The following is a 20,779-nucleotide window of genomic DNA, read 5'->3' as shown; positions in this document are numbered from 1 at the left end:
CCTTAAGGTAACCGTTGAACAACTTGGTATTTTTCACTTTTCTAACATCTGACTCATGGTTGCGACATTTGACTCGCTACTGTTGGCATCATGTTGGTAGTGAAGCACAAAATAATGTACGCTGAGCAACAACATACCGAAACATAAAATCTTCAATATGTGACACAAAGATACAAAATAATTATGGCTTGATGCTCACATTCCTAAAGAACTTTAAGCTACATGGATTACAAATAAAAACAGTGAATCCTAGACGAGAGGCAACAGCACATTTTACTTCTAGCTCCTGAAAGCTATATAGGGTTACAAATTTACATATTATACATGTTTGGTTAAGTATACCGCTTCATTAAGCTGTTCACTATGGTGGGGGGTTTTGAAGCCTCTCCATAATGCCACATCATTGCCACGTGGCACTGAGGGCTTTAAAGCCCTAAACTAGTGCCCCTCTATGGTTTAACGCCTCGAGGGGCTTTAAACCTTTTTATTATTTTTTTTCATCAAACAAACAAACCAACACAATAAATAAAATTAAATAATAATAAAAAAACAAACAAAATAAAAAAACTAAATTAAATTTAAAAACATATAAAATAAAAATTAAAAAAAGTTACAACTATTTTAGTTGTTGCCACTATTTTGCTTGTTCCTCCAAATCCAAAGATGTTCAACAAAATCCGATCAAAGACCGTGAATCTTTTTCCTTCTTCATGTTCTTAATAAATTAGCAAGTTTCTTATTATCGTTTAGTGTTGAGATCGGCTCTGGCTCATCATTTTACTCTCCTTGATAAATTTTTCCACACGAGTCTTCCAATATGACCGTTGAATACGAGGCCCCCCCGAACACCCCCTTCAATACCGCCCCTCGACAGTCTTCCTTTCCAATGCTGCCCTGGACCACGCCCATAGCGTGCAGTTTATGTAATTAAGAAGTCTTTAACAAAAGAGTCAATACATCAAAGTATAGTATAGGGGGTGCTAATAAAACTTTCCCTTAGCCGTTGCCGCACATCTTTACTCAACACAGAGGCGATTTCCATGGCGGTGGTCAGTTTTGCCGCCATTTCAGTGCCTTCCGCCGTGCGTTTAGGGTTTGAGGTGGAGGAGTCGTCCAGCAGAAAGCACTGGGATAACTTCTACCAACGCCATCAAAACAAGGTATCGCTTCTTTCTTTCTATCCATAAATTTGTGGTTGCTGTTATTATATTATTATTACCTACCTCTTTCAGTAATTAAATTAGTATTTTTGATTGCAGTTTTTCAAGGATCGACATTACCTGGAAAAGGATTGGGGGCAATACTTTTCTCACGATAATCGAAAGATCATCTTAGTGGTCACATTCTAATTTCATTCTACTAGGATTATAGGGGTGCAAATGCTCGTTGAAACCAGCGGAGCCTTATCAAGCCTTGTATGGGAACATCATTTAGCTCGTTTAAGGTCCTACACATGAGCTCGAGCTGACCTCAGGCTCATTAAGCTTTTTCTCAAAGTATATTAAAATAATTAAAAATGTACATGAATTGTTTAATAAATAATAAACGGGCCGAGCTAGAGCTTGAGAACATGTCTCACGAGCCAAACTTGAATTTAGAAGAAGAGCTCGGAATTAGCTGAGCTCAGGCTCCACTCGACTCGTTTGCACTGCAGGAAGGATCTGTTGCAAGGCTCATAGTTATAGAAAGTATTCTCCGTGTGTTTTTAGTTGTAGAAAGTTGAAAATGTGTTCGAGTACGTCTTTCTGGAAACAAAGTTTTCTGCTTGATCATAACTAAAAGTTGATCATGGTGTGCAGGTAGGTTGTGGAGCCGGCAACACAATCTTTCCTCTCGCCAAGAAGTATCCTCAACATTATATTCATGCTTGTGATTTCTCACATCATGCAATCACACATGTTAAGGTATTTTTGTTCTATCTGTGGTGGTGGCTAGGCGGTTCATTATTTTATTGTATGGATCGAAACAGTTGGGTTTGGGCTGTCCTTCAAAACACCTTTTGTCTTATTTTTTAAAGAAAGTGTATAAACAAGTAATGTGTTAGTTATGATTACAAAAAGACATTACTTTGGTAATAGTATTAATCTTTGAATAAAAACAAAAAAAAGTGGTAGTATATACTAACTTTGGATCTTATACAAATGCAGTCACATCCAAATTTTCTCAAGGATCAAATTAATGTTTTTGCTTGCAATATTGCTGAGGAAAATCTTTGTGATCATATTATGCCTGCATCTGTCGACATTGTCACATTGGTAAGAATGGGTGAACTTTACAAGATCATGGTTCTCGTAATCTATTTTTATTATGGGCTCTTAACAATGCTAGAAAATCTTGATGAACTCTTATTATTTTGTAAGCAGGTTTTTACATTATCTGCGGTTTCTCCCGAGAAGATGTCAACTGTGATACAAAACCTTCAGCATGTATTAAAGGTCACTCTCACAAACACTTTTTTCAGTGTTCATAAACTGTCAAAACGTGCCGAACCACCCCAACCAAAGGAGTATGGCCTGTTTAGAAAACGGAAACCAAAACGGCTAGGTTGTTTGGGTCAGCTAAAACGGACCGGTTTGGCGGTTTGAACCTTTGAATTTTCAAAATTGTTTGTATTAATTTTTTTAAAATGATCAACATGGTTTGTGAATATAATACACATATGCCATGTATATTTGCAGCCCGATGGTTATGTTCTTTTTCGGGATTATGCTATTGGAGATTATGCTCAAGTGAGCTTCTGACCTTATAATATTTTCTTAGTTTACATACCGTTCAAATTACTAAATTGCCATCAACAATAAGGGATGAACTTTTTACCAAAGTTTCATGACCATCTTGCAGGTAATGCTGATGAACAAAAATCAAGTTATCAGTGAGAACTTCTATTTTCGTGGAGATGGCACAGTAAGAAGAATTTGGTTGTTGCTCTTTATTGTATTTATTTTATCTCATTGCCAGAGTTGTTAAAAAACCACCATACGGTGGGTGACCCAACTCATACAAAAAATAAAATAAAATGAAGTATTAAATAATTTTATATCATGGAAATAAACCTTCATTTACGGCTTGAGTTTTATAAGAGTTTTTTGATTTAACAAAACTATCTATATTCTATAAGATGGTTAGATAGAATACCTTCAACCTAGCTCATTTATGTTGCGTTGAAATCAAAAACTTTCACTAAATTCCCTTCTTTTTTAATCGCTTTCAAATATATCGTCATTTTTTTTGTATTACACTTATTTACGCTTATATTGATAATTCTTTCATTAAATCATCAGTACATTTTTTTTATTTGAACACAGAGAGGTTATATGCTAAATGATAATAGTCTTAGGCTGAGGTTTAACTTTTTAGTCAAACCACATATGAGGTTGAGTTTGAGGTTAACCAAACCACAAACACTCATAGTTAACATAATCTTATTGTATTTTATGAACCACCATGTAACCTTATTGTTTTTATCAAATATGTATATCTACAGTGTTCGTTCTACTTCTCTGAAGATTTGTTGTCAGAGTTATTCGAAAGAGCTGGATTTGTTGTAGTGGACGTGAATACATACAACAGAGAAATAATAAACAGAGCTCGAGATATTACCATGCAGAGGTATTCTTTTAATCTTAAAAGTTTCTTCTAGTTTTAAATGGATTAATGCTATCCAAATCACTATTTCTTATATTTTAGGCGCTGGATACGAGCTGTTTTTAGGCGACCCTGATGGTGTATGTGCACTTAACAAAATTGTCACTGCATTAGTCACACCAAAATGCAGTTTTGCTGCTACTAAACAGCTTGGTATCCATCTCTGTGAGTCTTAATAAAGTTTATTTGATAATACATCTAACACATCTGAGAGCTCAGCTTGAAGAGAAGCATACGGCAAAACAAAACATCATTTCACAACATTTTAAGAATTTAATGGCTCATGAAACTTTATATTGATTGTTGATTGCAGTTGTTTTGTAGAATAAGAAATATATGTTCCGGTCAAACAATCCTTTAGACTGCATCTACCATGGTAATACTAATTCTTCAACCCTTGGTATTATTATTTAGAAATGTCCATTTGTGGGATTATTGAAGACAAAATTGCAATTTGTGTTTTAAAAATGGCGAAGTTATTGACCAGTCCTTTAAAAATGACAAACTTTGGTTTTCGGTTTAGTTCTAGCCCAAAACCGTACCACGCTCATAAGTTAACAATGGTAAAATAAGTTACACCGGAAACCGGTTTAATGAATGGAGAGAGAATGTATGGGAAGCCAATCGGAAGCCGATCCATACGAACCAGTTTTTTAGAAAAGAAATAGAAATTCAAAAGCAGGCTAAATAAATTTAAGATCCTTTTTATATATTTAAGAAAAAAAAACAAACTAACCCTTTGCAATAAATTACAAAACGCTTGACTAAAAGAAAGTGAAATCCATTTCGAGACCGTCTACAAACCCTCGTGGGCTTTCCGGCCATCATTGGTAAATGGGAACCGATGGAATACGTAGTCCTTGGTGTTCCGACTTATTTCCAACTCCCCAAAAAGATGCTAATCAATAATCTTTCCTTGCTCGATAAGTTGCCATCAAGTCTCAAAACAGTCGCATCTAATTTCTTCGGAGTCTTTGATGGACACGGAGGTTCCCGTAACCTTTCAGATCTTAAGTTTCTTCATATTGACTCAACTTTCCACTTATATCCTTCGGGCGCGTTGAGTTTAAATATTTTTTAAACATGAATTTCGTGAATCGAACGTAACATTAATGTTAAAAATCACTTTAGTAAGCCTTATATTTTTGTTTTGTTTCATTTATCCTTTATGACTAACTTTGCTTGTTTTTTAATATTAAGTTATGTTATGTGCAATATATGTGAGGGTAATGCAATCTCTTTATCAATGGCGTTCTAGTGCGTTGTAGATTCTCATCCAAGACTTGTGCCACTTAATGATGCCATGTGAACCACTAAAAACATGTGAAGTGTATTTCTAGCCCACCAAAACACTTTGAGCTATATAAAACCTAGCAACATCTTCTTTTAGCGTGTCTTCTCTCCTCAATAAAGTCATCATGTCACCACTGGGTAGGTCTTCCATTATGAGGCACAAATACTCGGTGTCTTGAAACGAGTATTATGTTTTAAAATTCTAATTTATCAATATGGCAGCCTAGGGTAAGTTTGCCCCAACAATCCAATTAAATTTCTATGAAACTAGAAGGTTTTACTTCATTTCAAGTCTTCTAACCACCTGCAAATATAGTAAAACTACACTTAAATACAAAACACTTTTTTTCTAACCGATTTTTGAAACTACCCCACCCCTATTAGTTGAGCTAGTCATCATGAGACGTGATGTAAACCGTCAATACTGATCTTCACGTCTCAGACATGACTCACCTAGGAACACCGTCAAGGAAGATACCCACCATTGTGGAAAAACTTTTGAGTCTGGTTTCAAACTTAAGACCTCAAGGATCCAAGCCTTGACCATCATTGCGATCAAAACTCTGAGTGTTGCAATTCTTCCCCAATCATAGTTAAAAAACACTAACACATTTTCATTTTTGAAGCTTATGCATAAACAACAGAGCTCTGAAATCTAGTTGAAACCCCTCAACAACAAAGGCGCGAGACAACTTGCAAATCGTAAGTTTAATCAAGAGAAGTACCTACTGCGTCCCAAATAAACCTATACCTGTTAAATAGTTCAAAATCCATTAACGATGGAGGTCAAAAGTATGTAATTGGCGACCTTAATCAAATTAAAGATAAAAAAACAACCCTAGATTATTCTCAATACTTGGTTCGGGAACAAACTGATTGGCAATGGCGAAATGCTTGTAAACGAATCGATCGAACATGACCGGACATATTCGTGTTTGCTAATTTAACTTTAACCGAAGAAACGGTGAACGAATAAGGTTTTCTTATTCTAGTTCGTTCGTTAAGAAAACGAGCTTGTTCATGCTTGTTGATAGTATAACTAACTGTTCATGAACACAAACAAAATAACATAACTGAACATAGATGAACAAACATAACCGAGTGAAAACAAATAAAATTAAACAAGAACAATAATCCGCCGGGCCTAAAAATTTAATAGAAGCATACTAAAGTGTAGTGGATCCAAAAAGATTGACTGGATATTTATAACGAACAAACTTAAATACATGTAAACTAACGAATATAAATAAAAGCAAATGAATGAACATAAATGAACTGCATAAACATACGCTCATGAATATAAATTAACGAACGAGACATGTGGTCATATTCGTCCGTTAACTAAATGAACCGAAAAGTTTGTTCATGTTCATTTATTTATTAAATAAACGAACGTAAACAAGCTTGCTGCCAAACATTTCAGTAAACATTGGTTCATTTACAAGCCTAAATGGTGGCAACAACTTGTGGCGATGAGCAGTCGAGCAGATGAGAATAGAAGATGGGTTTTCTGTAAGTTGTATTTGGTTATTATTATTTTTTTATGTTTTGTTAACATGTTTTTATTTTTACAATTTACAAATAGCCACCTCAATTTTGAGTTTAATACAAACAAAGTTTTTTTTTACTATTTTTGTAACTTTTGTTTATAAAAACTGTGAGGTTTTATAAAAAAAACTTCAAACGATTGGGTATTATATTAAAAAAAAAATCAGTGGTGACCGGTAGCAGTTTGGAAAAATACATCGGGGGTGACCGCGCTTAATACCTATAAAATTTTCGGGACATTTACCCTACTAACGGAAAAAACGGTAGTGACCGGGGCCACCCCGGGTCCCCATTGAACTGGGCCACTGGTACGATGAATGGGGGTCTTGAGCTGATATTCAATTCAATGACTGTATTTCTCTTTTCCTGTTTGAGTTTAAAGCTAAAATGAGTGTTAACTCCCGATCAGGCTTATCTAATGCTCATAATAAATAAGTGCTCGGCCAAGTAGGAGAATGGAAGAATAAATATTAATATATATATTTATTTATATGGCCATCGTTATCATATATATTATAATAGATTAAAATAATAAGTTATAACTTATTATATATTAGCTTGGTAATTGTTGATGAGGTATATTACCATTACTGGCTAATAAAGGGTTTTCCCTTAAATGTAAATATAGAGAGAATAAATTAACATAATAACCTAATCCCACACAGATAAGACTAAACCCAATGCAAGCATTTAGCTGGCATTTGGGCTAACATGGATATGGCATTTCTTCAACCACCCATTGGAGTCATGCATTTGAGGGGAATGCATGTAAGGACATGAGGGATATTTGGCTGACATGGTGGGCCACATAAGTTGCAAGGTAATTTTTTTTCTTTTTATATTGTTCATATATTATTCCAACATTCACAAAATTAATTACTATCTTGCTTTTTCAATTTATGACAACTTTGAAGATCTCCAAACTATATAGATGGTAAATTTGTTTTGAATTTCAACAACCAACACTAACACTAATAAAGTACAAAATATTAATTTCAAGCTACATCTAACGGTAAAGTTATATTAATAAATAATAAAAATAATTTTTCCAAAACGCTATAAATATACTACAAGATTTTAATTTCTTTCACACACCATACAATTTCATTTCTTCACAAATTAAAATCCCACACAAGATATCTGGTAATATGGAAAGCACTCCAAACTCGTTCATTGAATTAGCCCAAATGCAATTTCAACAACTAATGTCGGATGATATAGAGAAAATTGCCTTGGAATTGCTGGAGCTTAACATCGAAGATGAGCCAAGTCATTCCCGACCAAAGGCGAAACACAAATATATAGACAGGGTCGTGAAGACGGAGATAACCGTCTATGGAATGACTACTTTGCCCCAGAGCCGGTGTACCCTGAGAGTTATTTTAGACGACGTCCGAATGAATATATGACTCTTTAATCGAATTGTTGAAGGTATTTCTTGCCACTCTGAATACTTTACACAAAGACGTGATGCATTGGGTAAAAAGGGTCTTTCACCTACACAAAAATGCACATGTGCCATATGTCAGTTGGCATATGGTACGACATCTGCCAATTCGATGAATACATACACATTGGTGAAACTACCGCTACCGATTGCCTACACAAGTTTTGTAGGTGTATTACAGAAGTTTTTTCCGAAGAATATTTAAGAAGGCCAAACCAAAATGACATCCAACGACTACTAGAGGCACATTCATCTTTGCATGGGTTTCCCGGGATGCTAGGAAGCATTGATTGTATGCGTTGGGCTTGGAAAAATTATCCAGTTGCATGGAAAGGTCAATATACGCGTGGTGATCATGGGCATCCAACTATTGTGCTAGAGGCGGCTGTATCGCATGATCTCTGGATTTGGCATGCATACTTTGGACTAGCGGGTTCAAACAATGATGATATCAATATTCTCAATCAATCGCCATTATTCAACCAAGTCTTAGAGGGCAGTGCACCTGAATGCAACTTTATAGTGAATGGGACACAATACACGAAAGGGTACTATCTTGCAGATGGTATTATCCGCAATGGGCTACACTAGTGAAAAGCTTTTCATACCTACAAACCGATAAAAAGAAGCTTTTTAAAGAACGAAAAGAGTCTGCAAGAAAGGATGTTGAGAGAGCCTTCGGTGTTCTTCAAGCTTGATGGGAAACATCCGAGGTCCAGCACGAGCTTGGAACTTAAACATAATAAGCGATAAGCGATATAATGTATGCATTCATTATACTCCATAATATGATTGTGGAGGACGAAGGTTATACCATATCTAATTGGTCAAGAGAAGAATACGAGGAAGAACCACCAAGTTATGAACATGGAGCCCCATTAGCGTTAACATATAGATAGATTCACAAGTTTACGTAGTCAAGAAGATCATCAAGCACTTCGAAACGATTTAGTAGAGCATCTCTGGTCCAATGTATTTTTTGTTTTCTTTTATTAATTTGTGTTTAATTATCCGATATTTTAATATTTAAATGTTTAAAAATCTAGTTGGTTATCATAATTTTATTTAATTGCTTTAATTATTTTCAATAACGTGAAAAATAGAAGACACATTTTAATTATTAAAAGAATTTGAGTAATAAATTAATTATAAAAGTGGTGATTATGTGGAATAAGTATTGATACGGATGTATGCAGGATTGGAGAGAAAATATGAGTTTTTGGTGCATTTGTGAAAAGCTGATGTGCTTGATGGCTAGACACCTTTTTTTGGTGCCTTTAGCCCTTTGCATTGGTGATGGTCTAAGAAATTCATGTGTCTCCTCTCTCTTCTAAAACTGGATTCCTCTAAAGAACCCTAACTCCATCCTTAAATATACACCCTTACACCCTAAAGGGGAACTTGACCAAGTTGACAATCATGTCTTCTACATCCTTCTCTGATGCATTTACTAATCTCTATGTTGTAACAGGTACGCATATAATTATAGGTTTATCATATTATCATGTTTGTCCATTACTAACATGAAGAATTGATCAACAATTGATTGTTGATCGCAGTAGTTTTGTAAAATAAGAAACATATGTTCCGGTCAAACAAGCCTATAGATTGCATCTACTATGGTAATTCTTCAACCCGTGCTATTATTATTTAGAGAGGTTACTTCATATAGAGGGTCACATAGTTTAATAACCATGTTTATTTTCCCAAACAAATCCTTCAAATTTTCATATTTTAAAATTAAAAGCCCTTTGACTTTTCCAAGATTTTGACTTATGGTTGCCTAGACATGCTATCGACTTTTCAAAAGTTTGATCACGCTGACCTTTTCTGCTGGCATTTTGACAATACACTCATATTTTAGGAATAACCAACCATGACATGCATGCAAGATCCAAAAACCACTTTATTTACGCACCAGATTGGCGATAGTTATCACTTGAAGCAGAACATGCATGCACTTATTGTTACCAGTACAAGCAGGTGTGCTCTACATATATTACCTCATTGATTTGATGAACACCTGCAATAATCAATGGAAAGATGCCCAACTAATACTGATTGAATTCATAAACAATGGAAAAACATATACTTTTAGGACGCATATGAAGATCTTGACGTTCTTCTAGAAGCATCAGTGATGCATGATAAGCGTGCTGTTGCGTTACTAATTGAAATTGACTCAAATGGTGATGATTTTTGTTTCGGAAAGCCATTGAAGAGGCTTCCAAAACATTTTTCAGGCTTTTATATGACCTTAAGATATATAATATCATCATATCGACATTAATTTAAAAACATTCTTCAGGATTTTATATGAATATATATAACTTATAACAACTTAATCAACCTATTCTAATAAAGTAAAATAAATGGGGACACTTGTCATGTTTTGGTTAATTCTTATAATTTTTTCTCTCCAAAACTAATATACCCTAATATATGTAATAAATCAATAATTATTCACTTTTCTTTTACACTATATTTATATGATATCTATATATTTTTATTAATATAAATATTAACATATTATTTTACTATATATTTCAAAATATTTGGTGAATTTCAAAAATCAACAACAAATCATGTTTCTAAAATGAAAGTTGTTTCGGGTTTTTTGTGAAAGTTAAATTTGATTTTATGGGTCAAAAGTTGGTAAATAGATTGTTTGGTACAAATTAACTACATTTAGGTCAAAATTTGTTACGGGTCAAAAATGAAAAATTTTGAGTATTTTTAAAAGTTTGAGAATGCAAACTAGATTTATCTTCAAATTTGTTATGGGTTCAAAGTGTTGACTTTAAAATGTCAAAAGTATGAAAGTTAGAATTTTAAATATGATTCGGGTTTCAAGTTTATTTTTAAGGGCATTTTTTTAAATAAACAAAAGGTTCAGGATTTGGCAAATTGACTATTTTTCCCTCAACTTTTAAAATTTAATAAACGATTGCGAATACTTTCGACATGGCACACCTAAGCCTATCAATGCTTCTAACTTTTATCAAATTTGAAATATTTATGTCAACATTAATTTTTCCTTTGATGGTAATCAGAACGTTGTATAGGAAGCATGTCATGCAAAACTATGTTCAAATGAAAAAAAATATTCATAAAATTGAATGGGTTAACATGTTATTTTTTATGTTGTCATTATGACAAGTCGAGAAGCCTCTGAAACTTATCAAAATCATTTTTATGGTGTATAGCTCAGAAAAAGATAGTTCTTGAAGAACATCCATTGCTACAATTTAATATCTTACTTTCTTTTGATGGGTAATAAATTGATAAATATATCAATAAATGGAACGCTTCTTTTACATTTAGGCTGAGTGATTAGAACTACTATCGTATGAGAAATCTTATTTTTGAAATTGGTTCATAATCAAAATTCTTTCAATTATACATATATGACATCGAGAATGAATTTTTCAATAGAAAGAAGCTTTCTCGGTACGATTTTGCACGGACAATTTTTTTTATTAAGTTCATTTAAAAAAATCATTTGGTGATATAAATAAAATCAATTTATGTACACATTGTATAGATACAAGCATAGATGTAATACATTTTTTTCATATACGCTATGTAATTATTTGTTTTACTTAAAATTTTATAATTTGAATTATCCCGTGTGTAACACGTGCTCTAAAATTAGTTAGTAATAATTTTGGAATGTTGTAGACTTCAGTTATAAATTATCATATGTTATTTTTTATTAGAAAATTGTGTAGTACAAAGGTCTCACTTAGCTAGTTATGCATATTTGCTTACGTGTTCCAACGTTAATGTCAAGTTAAGATGCATTTCATATCCATAGAGATATATGTCATGGAGACCCTTAAGATGATTTCTGGAAGTTGACTTAGAAGTAAGTGGAAGCATTTCTCGGTCACATCCGGAGACCCTTAAGATGACTTCCGACCCGGTAGCTGTTAGGATTAGAATGAGAGAAACTTAAGAGAGAGAAAAGAGTTCAACAAAACCAAGCCTGCTTGCTAGCTTGGCTCCTAATACATAACTACCAACTGTTACAAGCGTTCCAACTATTACACAATCAACCCTCTAATATGAAACTATTGCAATTTTAGTCCTTTTGACTTGTTATTAACTATTATAGCCCTTCTATTTGTTAAATATAACAATACTCCCCTTCTTTAATAGTTTTTGTCCTAAAAAGCTGAAGGATGGGAAACGTAGTTTGAAATCTTCTGCAAATTCCTATGTGGCCTCTGTAAATGGTAAACCTTCCCAATGGACCAAAAGCTTTAAGGCTGCACGGTGTTCTCGACACACCATTTGTCTGTCAATGATTACTCTTGGATAAAAGCTAAATCTTGGTGTGGTTGGCAAATGGTGAATTTGAGTGATTGGACCTTTGGCTGCTTTCAATAGGGAAACATGAAATGTTGAATAAATTTGGGAACCGCTCGCGCATTCTATTTTGTTTTAACTATGTAAGGACCCCCTATTGTTTTATAAACATCATCATCATTCCCCAATTCATGTGCAAATTTATTACTCAACCGAGCGGCCTATGACCGGTTACCGCGAGCTTTATTGCTTATTAAAACCAGGGGCTATGAACGTTTTTAATCATAGCTGACTAATAGAAGCCATAGGTAAAATTTGTATTTTATTTGTGTTGAGCCATAATTTTTCCTCATTGACCCAAACTCAACCCGTCTAAAGTTTCATGTAATCTTGTTCGAATTTACATTATTGATCCCAAAGAATTTTATTATGTATTCTTAACATAGCCGACAGATCCACATTAAAATTAAAATACGAGATGAGTAATATTTATGTAGAGTAGATGTTAATTTGATGGAAGTTGAAAATATGTTTATACTTTATGCTTAACTTTTCACATGCGTATTTAGGGCGATACTCCTTATCAGTTTGTTAATGTATGATTAACAATATTTAACATTTAACATATCTACTGTATCATAAATATAATTAACTAATCAAAAGTAATTTGAAAAGAAGTAACAAACTATATTTTATTTATGTAATACGAAGAAAATTTATATATTTTAAAAAAAGATGAATTAATGGGCTTAAATCGAAAAAGTACTGGTCGACGGAATCAAAAAAACAAAACCGCTTTGATTTACGATCCGTAAGGATTGATTGATTTTGTTGACGCCGGAGATGGAGGCACTAGAAGCACCTTCTGCTGCTGCTGCTGCTGCTATTAGGTATCCGACTGTTTTCACTAAAATTTGTTAATCGCAATTTAATTATGATTAGTTTGTTTTGACGAATCGTATTGTGTATGCAGTTGCAGTCCACAACGCCATTTCTATCTTGCCGTTGACAGACTGCAGTTTAAGATGGTCGGTCTGGTCTATCTCTTCCTCTATTTAATTGTTTAACTTAAAATCAATCAATCGTTAATTCAATTCATAGTTACAAGCAACTCCTGAATGCAATTAACCTATCTAATCCAAACGCCTAAATCCCCAATTCATGCCAAACTTCTGAAATTCACCGGTGAATTTGTTTAAAGTTAATTTCGAAACGAATTAAAATAATATGGCAAGCTTTTTGTTTAACTGATTAGGATTTAATTATTAATAGCTTAAGAGTTTAGATTTATCTCTTTCGTTTTGCAATTTGTTTTGAGTGTTAGGATTAGTATGGTTGATCTTTACATTAATAGATAGATGTGTCAAGCGTCTCAAGATTTATAATAAGCAGAAAGAGTCGATCTTGGTTTAGATCAAATTTTGTGTTCATGTTCTTGGGCCCACAGAAGTTTCAATTAGATGTTTGAAAATTTGGCAGGAGACCTTGGTGGACCTACTAGGTATGGCAGGCCGTCGTCCATGGCTGCCAATGGTGGTTTGTTGCAGCACGCGTGATGAGCTTGATGCTGTTTGCTCAGCAGTCTCCAACATTTCTTATATTAATGTTACGCCTTTGGTATTTTGCCTTCTTCTCAACAACATATTATGTTTACTTTTAATCCACTTGCTCAGATATGAATATGTTTATCAGTACAGTGACCTTGCTGAATCAGAACGCGCCTTGATTTTGGATAAATTTCGTCACGTGACAATGAAATGGAAGCAAAATGTTGCTGCTGTTAAATCTGGAAATGAAGAAAGTGAAAAGGAAGAACAAAAATCTCATATGATAGTTGCAACCGATGCGTGTCTTCCTCTTTTTGCATCAGGAGAATCTCCCATTAGTTCTAGTGTTTTGATAAATTATGAATTACCGACAAAAAAGGTATTTTTTACATGCTTTTGTATTGTAATGATCAGTTTTGGTAAAATATTGCCTTGTTTAAACAATACAGGAAACATACACGAGGAGAATGACAACTTGTTTGGCTGCAGATGGGATTGTGATCAATTTGGTTGTTGGTGGTGAAGTGGCGACTCTTAAAAACATTGAGGAAAGCAGCAACCTTGTGATTGCAGAAATGCCCATAAATGTAAGTTTCTACACAGCTTCGTGGTCCTTAAACATGTGTTGTATCTTATGCTTCTGTTTGAGAACAGGTTTTTGAAATGTTTTAAAGTCGTATTCACGAAGAGGGAAAAAGCTAGTCCGTCCAATGTGTTGTTTCGACTTTAGGTGATCCAGATATTATTCCTTTTATTTAACTTGACATCTTCCAAAACGTGTACCGTTTGTATTTTGATCTAGTTATATATAATGCATAATTCTAAATTAAGGTTAGCATGGTTTCATCATCATTGAAAGCTTAAAATAACGTGTTTGATGAGATGTGTACACATTGGTGGCTTTCTCTTGTAACATGGGATGAATGGCCGGCCTGTGGGCCATTTAAGTGAAACTAAGGCTTTAGGCCCACAACATTTAAGGCCCCATTTTAGAGAGAAAAAACGTTATATATAATTTGTGTAAATACTAATAACTAATTTGATTTCCATACTAATGGTGTTACTTCTGGTTTAGTGGTAGACTATCTAACATATCATCTCTGTGTAGACGTCTGTTCGAACCCCAAGAACTTTATTTTTAACACTTTTATATATTATGATAAAAGATCCAATACAATAATCCTTTATCGTATATTACGTACGTGACACTTTAAACCGTTGATTTTCAGAAACCCAAATTCACAATTACACTCTTCTGTCCGTCCCTCTCCCTCAATCCGTCTCCACCACCACTCGCCGACATCAGCACACCTCCTTCACCATCACCACTTCAATTGGATTGAACCGAAATATACCATTTGCAGACACCCATTTGCAGAACTTTAAATACGTTCCAGATTTGTTCATATGATGAAATCGATGGTCGATTGATGATTTCTTGATTATGAGATTATATGAAGTGATTTTAGTGTTCAATTTCATGTTACAGATGGCTTAATTTTAGATCTGAGCTTCTGAACGTTTAAAGGTTTGTTAGAACGTTTAATTTCATATTAGGGTTGTGAACTTCTAAACTTTTTTGTTCAGAACTTCTAAAGAGAACTTCTAAACTATTTTGTTCTGAGCATTTAACTTGAACGTTTAAAGGTGTTCGTTTTTTGTCAGAACGTTTAACTTGAACGTTTAAAAGTGTTTGTTTTTTTTCAGAACGTTTAAAGGTGTTCGTTTCTGGTCAGAACGTTTAACTTGAACGTTTAAAGGTGTTCGTTTTTTGTCAGAACGTTTAACTTGAACGTTTAAAAGTGTTCGTTTTTTGTCAGAACGTTTTAGTGTCTTCAATTTTGTTTAGAACGTTTAAACATGATATTTTTTTGAACAGTAATCAGTGCTTAATTGAGTATATAGTATTCTGCAATTTCATAATCGATTGATGAATCTAAATCCTTCTACACATCAATTTGATTGATTAAATCATCATTTTTTGATCAATTTTGAAGATTCTTGATGTTCGACGACGTTTCATTTTGATTTTGGTTTTTGACTTTAGAGATTTCATACTTTAAGCTCTGATTAGGGTTTAGAAATTGGATGAGATAGAGCGATGATTTCAGAATTTGGATAAGATGGATTTGTAATCGACGATTTTGGTCATGAACTAGTTTGGTTATTTACGAAATTGCCACCGCGCGTTTTTTAGTCTAACGTTCTGAAAGGTCGCGTACGTAATGTACGATAAGATATTATTGTACAATAAACCACCCCTATATATTATATCTTTTTTTTTTGTTCAAAACTGATTATCATTTTATTTATATTTTATCAACTTGCCAGGCCCCGTAGGCCCAAGAAAAGATTCCAATGTTTGAAGGTAAATATAAGTTTCGTTAAAGATGCCATAATTTTAAACGGTTTAAAACCTTGTTAATTTACATATTAGCATATTATAGGTTACTATATTACATCCTTGATTGTTGATATTTGCTACCGGTATTTTTAATGGTCTATAGTCACACTCTTTGATATTTGTTATATTTTTACTAATATATCAACATCAAACCCACACCAAACTTTTGAAAACCTCTTTAAAAAAAGGCCCCAACTTTGTAGTTAGCCTGAGGCCTCCGAAAACGTTGAACCGGCCCTAGGGATGATGGTTTAAGTTGAAAGTTTTACTCTTTTTCATGGATTTGATAACAATACAAAAACAAAAGCGAGGATAGTTTTCGAAACCATCTACACGCCCGTATGGCTTTCTGGGCCATCATTGGTAAACATGAATCGATGGAAGATGCCATTGTCGGTGTTCCAGTGTATTTTCAACTCCCAATAAGGATGTTAACTAGTGATCTTTCCTTCCTCGATAAGTTGCCATCAAGTCTAACACTGTTACGCCCAGCTTCTTTGGCGTCTCTGATGGATAAGATGGTTCCCCAAAAACTTTTTGAGTCTTTAGCTCTCTTTATATTGACTTGACTTTCCACTTATATCCGTAGGGTGCGTTGGGTTAGAATAATTTTTTAAACACGAATTTTGTGAACTGAATATGTCTTGATGTTTAAAAATCACTTTAGTTAGTCTTTATGTTTCTACTTTTATCATTTTTCATCCTTTATGACACCAACTCTTTTCTTTTCTTTTTAATATAACGCCATGTTATGTGCAACATATGCGAAGGTAATGTGGTTTTTTTACATATCCTCTATTGATAAATAAAAACACTCTTAACTCTAAAACAAAGTTGTATTTAAAACTATATATATATATATATATATATATATATATATAGGGGATGGTTCAGGAGAGAAGTCAAGTTATTGTGAGAAGTGTGAGAAGTTAATAATAGCCCTTGATTAAGATGGATGAATGGTTTAAATCTGTCATAGCAATTTTGTAACTAATCTCTTAGTGTTTTAATGTAGTTTTTAAGTAAAAGGATACAATACCTTAAACTCACCAACCAATCTTTTATCGTTGTCGGTATGCTTAACAAGTGAGTCTTCGTTTCGTTAACAGACTCGACTCGCTCACGAGAGCAACGATAAAGTCCTTCATAGATCTCGTCTTGAACGTCTTTGAAAATAGTTTCTGTGTACAGTTGCGAAGCATGAAGTTCAAATGGCAACTGGGTCAAAATCGGAGGTGACGTTGTTGTAGTATCGTACTGCAGTTGTCGTTGAACAAAACGTTGAGTGTTCAAAGCTTGTTCAAAGCAAAGCATGAATTCAACAAGTGTGTTGTCTTCACTAGAATAGATTTGAATTGCGAGTTAATACTCTCACATCGAGATGTGGTTTTCATCAAACAACACATCGGTAACTCTCTGAAGTAAGCAGGGACCCATTGGTGACGTATAGCGTACATGTCGGTCAACCACTTGTTACCGGATAAATCGTAGTCGTTGATCATTTCATGCCATTTGTGTTCAAAAGTCTCTGGCTTTATGAAGACGTTCCATACAAGCTTATGAACACGAGATTTTATCTTAGTATTACGCTCCATTTCTCCTTTAAGCTGTGTATGAAGAAAGTTAGTGTTAATAAAACTTTGAAATGAGCTAGAGAAAAACAAAGTTCTGAAAGAGTGTCTGTGTAGGCTGTTCGAAATCTAATGCAATGACAAGTTGCAAATTGAGTGTTATCAGTCAAAATTTGTTTCTACATTCTGTATGTTCCTACATTTTAAAACTCACAAAATATATTGTGGTCTCGAAAATCGTTTATATTGTCTGTTAAGTTGAATATGTTGAGGCTGCATAATGTAATTACCTTCGAAGGGATTTTATCGGTGACGTGCCACATGCATAGCCTGTGATGTGAATCAGTCAAAACGGCAGACACAGCCTGCTTCATAGCCGGATCTTGGTCTGTCAAAACCAACTGAGGCTGCTTGCCATGAGCCTTGATGAAGACCTCCAATAACCATATATACGAGTCAATTATCTCGTTAGATATTAACCCTGCCCCAAACGTCACACATTTTTTATGGCAATCTACACCCGTGAAGGGGACAAAAATCATGGAGTAATATTGAAAGTAACTTGTTAGTATGGTAAGTAGCATCGAATGTTAAAACATCGAATGCTATTAAAACATCGAATGCCATTACAATAATAAATAATGCTATTAATAAGTTAATTAGTGGAAGTAATTGACTCTATCATACGTAGTAATATTGAAAGTAACTTGTTAGTATGGTAAGTAGCATCGAATGCTAAAACATCGCCAAATAACTTGTAGTTGCTTCTGGATATATCATCCGCCCAAAACATATTTCTTAGCTCTCCATCTTCAGCAAGGTACTCGAAAAAGTTGTTTTTGAAATAGAGGCTGCTATTACTTAACTTGTTGATAACCATCTGCGCGTCCCTATCTGCAATAAAACACCTAACATCTCGAATATGGTTCTTCCAGTCATCCTTAGTTCCTCGTACAAGGTGCTGGCCACCCTTCAAAGAGCTTTGGACACGATGAGCTTTTGTTGGACCGAACCCCATTGATTGGAGTCCTTGAATGAACTCCTTATATGAGAACTCTAGCTGTCTTTTACCTCTAGTTAGGTCCATATTATGCTCACTGACAAGCCCATGATTATGTGGCTCGTTAAAGTGATATATGGTGTATATTTCTAAGCCATCTACGACTTTAATGTTAAGTCTTATACATACACCGCAACCCGTACGTTTACTCTTGGTATTGCGTTTCTTTGAAGATGATTCGGCATTTGAAGTGTCAATTGATCTGAAACACCGCTCACCACTTCTCGAGCAAACGATGTATCTATGCGAAGGAACACCATTTGTGTAGGTTTTTGTTGAACACCTGATATCAAAACCGGCTTTCCCTGCGTAGGACTTGTACATGGTGACAACATCTTCCCAACTGTTAAATGTTGCGTCTTTTTTAGGTTTTTCAGCTGTGTCGACACTCGGGATCCAGTACTTTGTTCCGTTCGGGGAGAAGTAAAAATTAGGTTCCACCGTCTCTAAAATATTGGAAAAAAATTAAAAAACAACTAGAATGATAAGTGTTAACTGTGGTAAAAAATCGTTGAGTTCTGTTTAAACTTTCGTTACTAATATCTTGCTGCGAGCTTGTGTCGCCGATGGATGCATTGTTGACGGCTGGCGAACTTTGTATTGTGTTTATAAGAACCGTAGATGCTGTTGAGAATGTATAACAAAAACATAAAAACAAAATAAAATATCAAAAAACATAACTTTAAAAATGTAAAAAAAAATTACCAACTATAATTTGGTTTTATTCGTATGGAATAAAAACATACATAGTCACTAACCTACATCTAATTTACAAACATCAACAATGGGGCCATCAACAACAACCTAACCATACTACAAACCGTCAAAAACAACCTACAAAAAACCATAAGGAAACAAGGATATGTAAAGAACCTACACACGAATAATTACGAACCTACATACTAGAAAACCGTGAACAACCAACTTGCAATTACTATAAATCAATAAACTGCACTTACATTTAAACAATAAAACCTTAATTACAAAACATAACAAACCTACATATACTATAAAAAAATCAACAAGAACATGCACTTACTATAAAACATCAATAGTGACCTACACAAACCCATAATCAAACAAGGACATTATAATAACCTACACAAGCGTGTATCACTAACCTGATCATACTATAAAAACAACAACAATAACATGAGTAATGGTAATCATTTAAACAAACAAGAATACATAAGCTACACAAACTTGTATGACCAATAATAAACTGTTATCAATATAATTTCTAAGTTGAATTGACAAACGAAAAAACCTTCACAATGTGATGTTGACTGACTCATGGACACAGTCTGCTTAGAGGTTGACGGGTTATCCATTGCTTCAAAGAAATTTAAAAAATTGTATGATGCAGGTGATGTTGTATAATGCAGGTAATGGATGGTTTATATAGAACATGTACAAGTTATTAGTTTTGATCCTTCACAAATAAATTCAAATCACATTCATAAAAACTAATGATACTTAACAAGTAATAGAATTGATATAATATCATTCTAGAAAGGAATAAAGGGAAAAAAATCCGTAGAATGAATAAAGAAAATCATGGTTTATTTTTTTCATTGTTATTATAAGTAATTGTGAATATATGAATTAATTAGGATACAAAAACCTAAATTGAATGAAAAATGATTATGGAATTCAAATAATTACCATGTCAAACATTATTTGATGATAAAATTGTGGTGCTGTGATATTGAGTTCAATACAAACGATGGGAAAGTATGTACGGATCTTAATGTAGGACGTATTTTGTTTTGAAGGACACGATCTGGGATTGATTGTTTTGAATGAAAACTGAAGAACACGATCGGAGAATTTATTTGTGTTTTGATTTTGATTATAAATGTGGATAAGGATCTAGAATTTTGTGGCTGGATATTGGTTTTGATTTTATTCTTATGTTGATATAATAACACATGTATAATTAAATTAGTTTTC

At 33.9% G+C, this 20,779-nt stretch overlaps 5 protein-coding genes across 5 annotated transcripts; 3 read left to right on the top strand and 2 right to left on the bottom strand.

The window, feature by feature from the left end:
* The first annotated feature begins 1,040 nt into the window (after nucleotides 1-1,040).
* LOC143589072 (uncharacterized) lies at nucleotides 1,041-3,751 on the top strand. The gene is made up of 9 exons (XM_077069928.1): nucleotides 1,041-1,160; nucleotides 1,260-1,337; nucleotides 1,800-1,904; nucleotides 2,148-2,255; nucleotides 2,364-2,435; nucleotides 2,679-2,729; nucleotides 2,842-2,904; nucleotides 3,485-3,609; nucleotides 3,688-3,751. The coding sequence occupies exons 1-9, from the start codon at nucleotides 1,041-1,043 to the stop codon at nucleotides 3,719-3,721; spliced, it is 756 nt and encodes a 251-aa protein (XP_076926043.1). The 3' UTR covers nucleotides 3,722-3,751.
* A 4,242-nt stretch (nucleotides 3,752-7,993) lies between these two features.
* LOC143589071 (uncharacterized) lies at nucleotides 7,994-8,524 on the top strand. The gene has a single exon (XM_077069927.1). The coding sequence runs from the start codon at nucleotides 7,994-7,996 to the stop codon at nucleotides 8,522-8,524; it is 531 nt and encodes a 176-aa protein (XP_076926042.1).
* A 4,502-nt stretch (nucleotides 8,525-13,026) lies between these two features.
* On the top strand, nucleotides 13,027-14,679 carry LOC143589079 (ATP-dependent RNA helicase eIF4A-like). Its single transcript, XM_077069933.1, has 6 exons — nucleotides 13,027-13,134; nucleotides 13,218-13,272; nucleotides 13,724-13,861; nucleotides 13,937-14,170; nucleotides 14,241-14,378; nucleotides 14,446-14,679. The coding sequence occupies exons 1-6, from the start codon at nucleotides 13,088-13,090 to the stop codon at nucleotides 14,461-14,463; spliced, it is 630 nt and encodes a 209-aa protein (XP_076926048.1). The 5' UTR covers nucleotides 13,027-13,087; the 3' UTR covers nucleotides 14,464-14,679.
* Nucleotides 14,680-17,484: 2,805 nt separating this feature from the next.
* Nucleotides 17,485-18,308, bottom strand: LOC143589070 (protein FAR1-RELATED SEQUENCE 5-like). Its single transcript, XM_077069925.1, has 2 exons — nucleotides 18,057-18,308; nucleotides 17,485-17,802 (listed from the first exon to the last, which is right to left on the bottom strand). The coding sequence occupies exons 1-2, from the start codon at nucleotides 18,306-18,308 to the stop codon at nucleotides 17,485-17,487; spliced, it is 570 nt and encodes a 189-aa protein (XP_076926040.1).
* Nucleotides 18,309-18,421: 113 nt separating this feature from the next.
* LOC143589069 (protein FAR1-RELATED SEQUENCE 5-like) lies at nucleotides 18,422-20,157 on the bottom strand. The gene is made up of 3 exons (XM_077069924.1): nucleotides 20,094-20,157; nucleotides 19,355-19,450; nucleotides 18,422-19,272 (listed from the first exon to the last, which is right to left on the bottom strand). The coding sequence occupies exons 1-3, from the start codon at nucleotides 20,155-20,157 to the stop codon at nucleotides 18,422-18,424; spliced, it is 1,011 nt and encodes a 336-aa protein (XP_076926039.1).
* Between the last annotated feature and the right edge of the window lie 622 nt (nucleotides 20,158-20,779).

The sequence above is a fragment of the Bidens hawaiensis genome, unplaced genomic scaffold, assembly GCF_021521415.1.
Source record: "Bidens hawaiensis isolate Kalapana, Puna unplaced genomic scaffold, B.hawaiensis_p1.1 tig00037208_1, whole genome shotgun sequence".
In the NCBI taxonomy this organism is placed as follows: domain Eukaryota; kingdom Viridiplantae; phylum Streptophyta; class Magnoliopsida; order Asterales; family Asteraceae; genus Bidens; species Bidens hawaiensis.
Note: the sequence above shows the minus strand (reverse complement) of the source record. Positions and strands in the feature narration are given on the sequence as shown.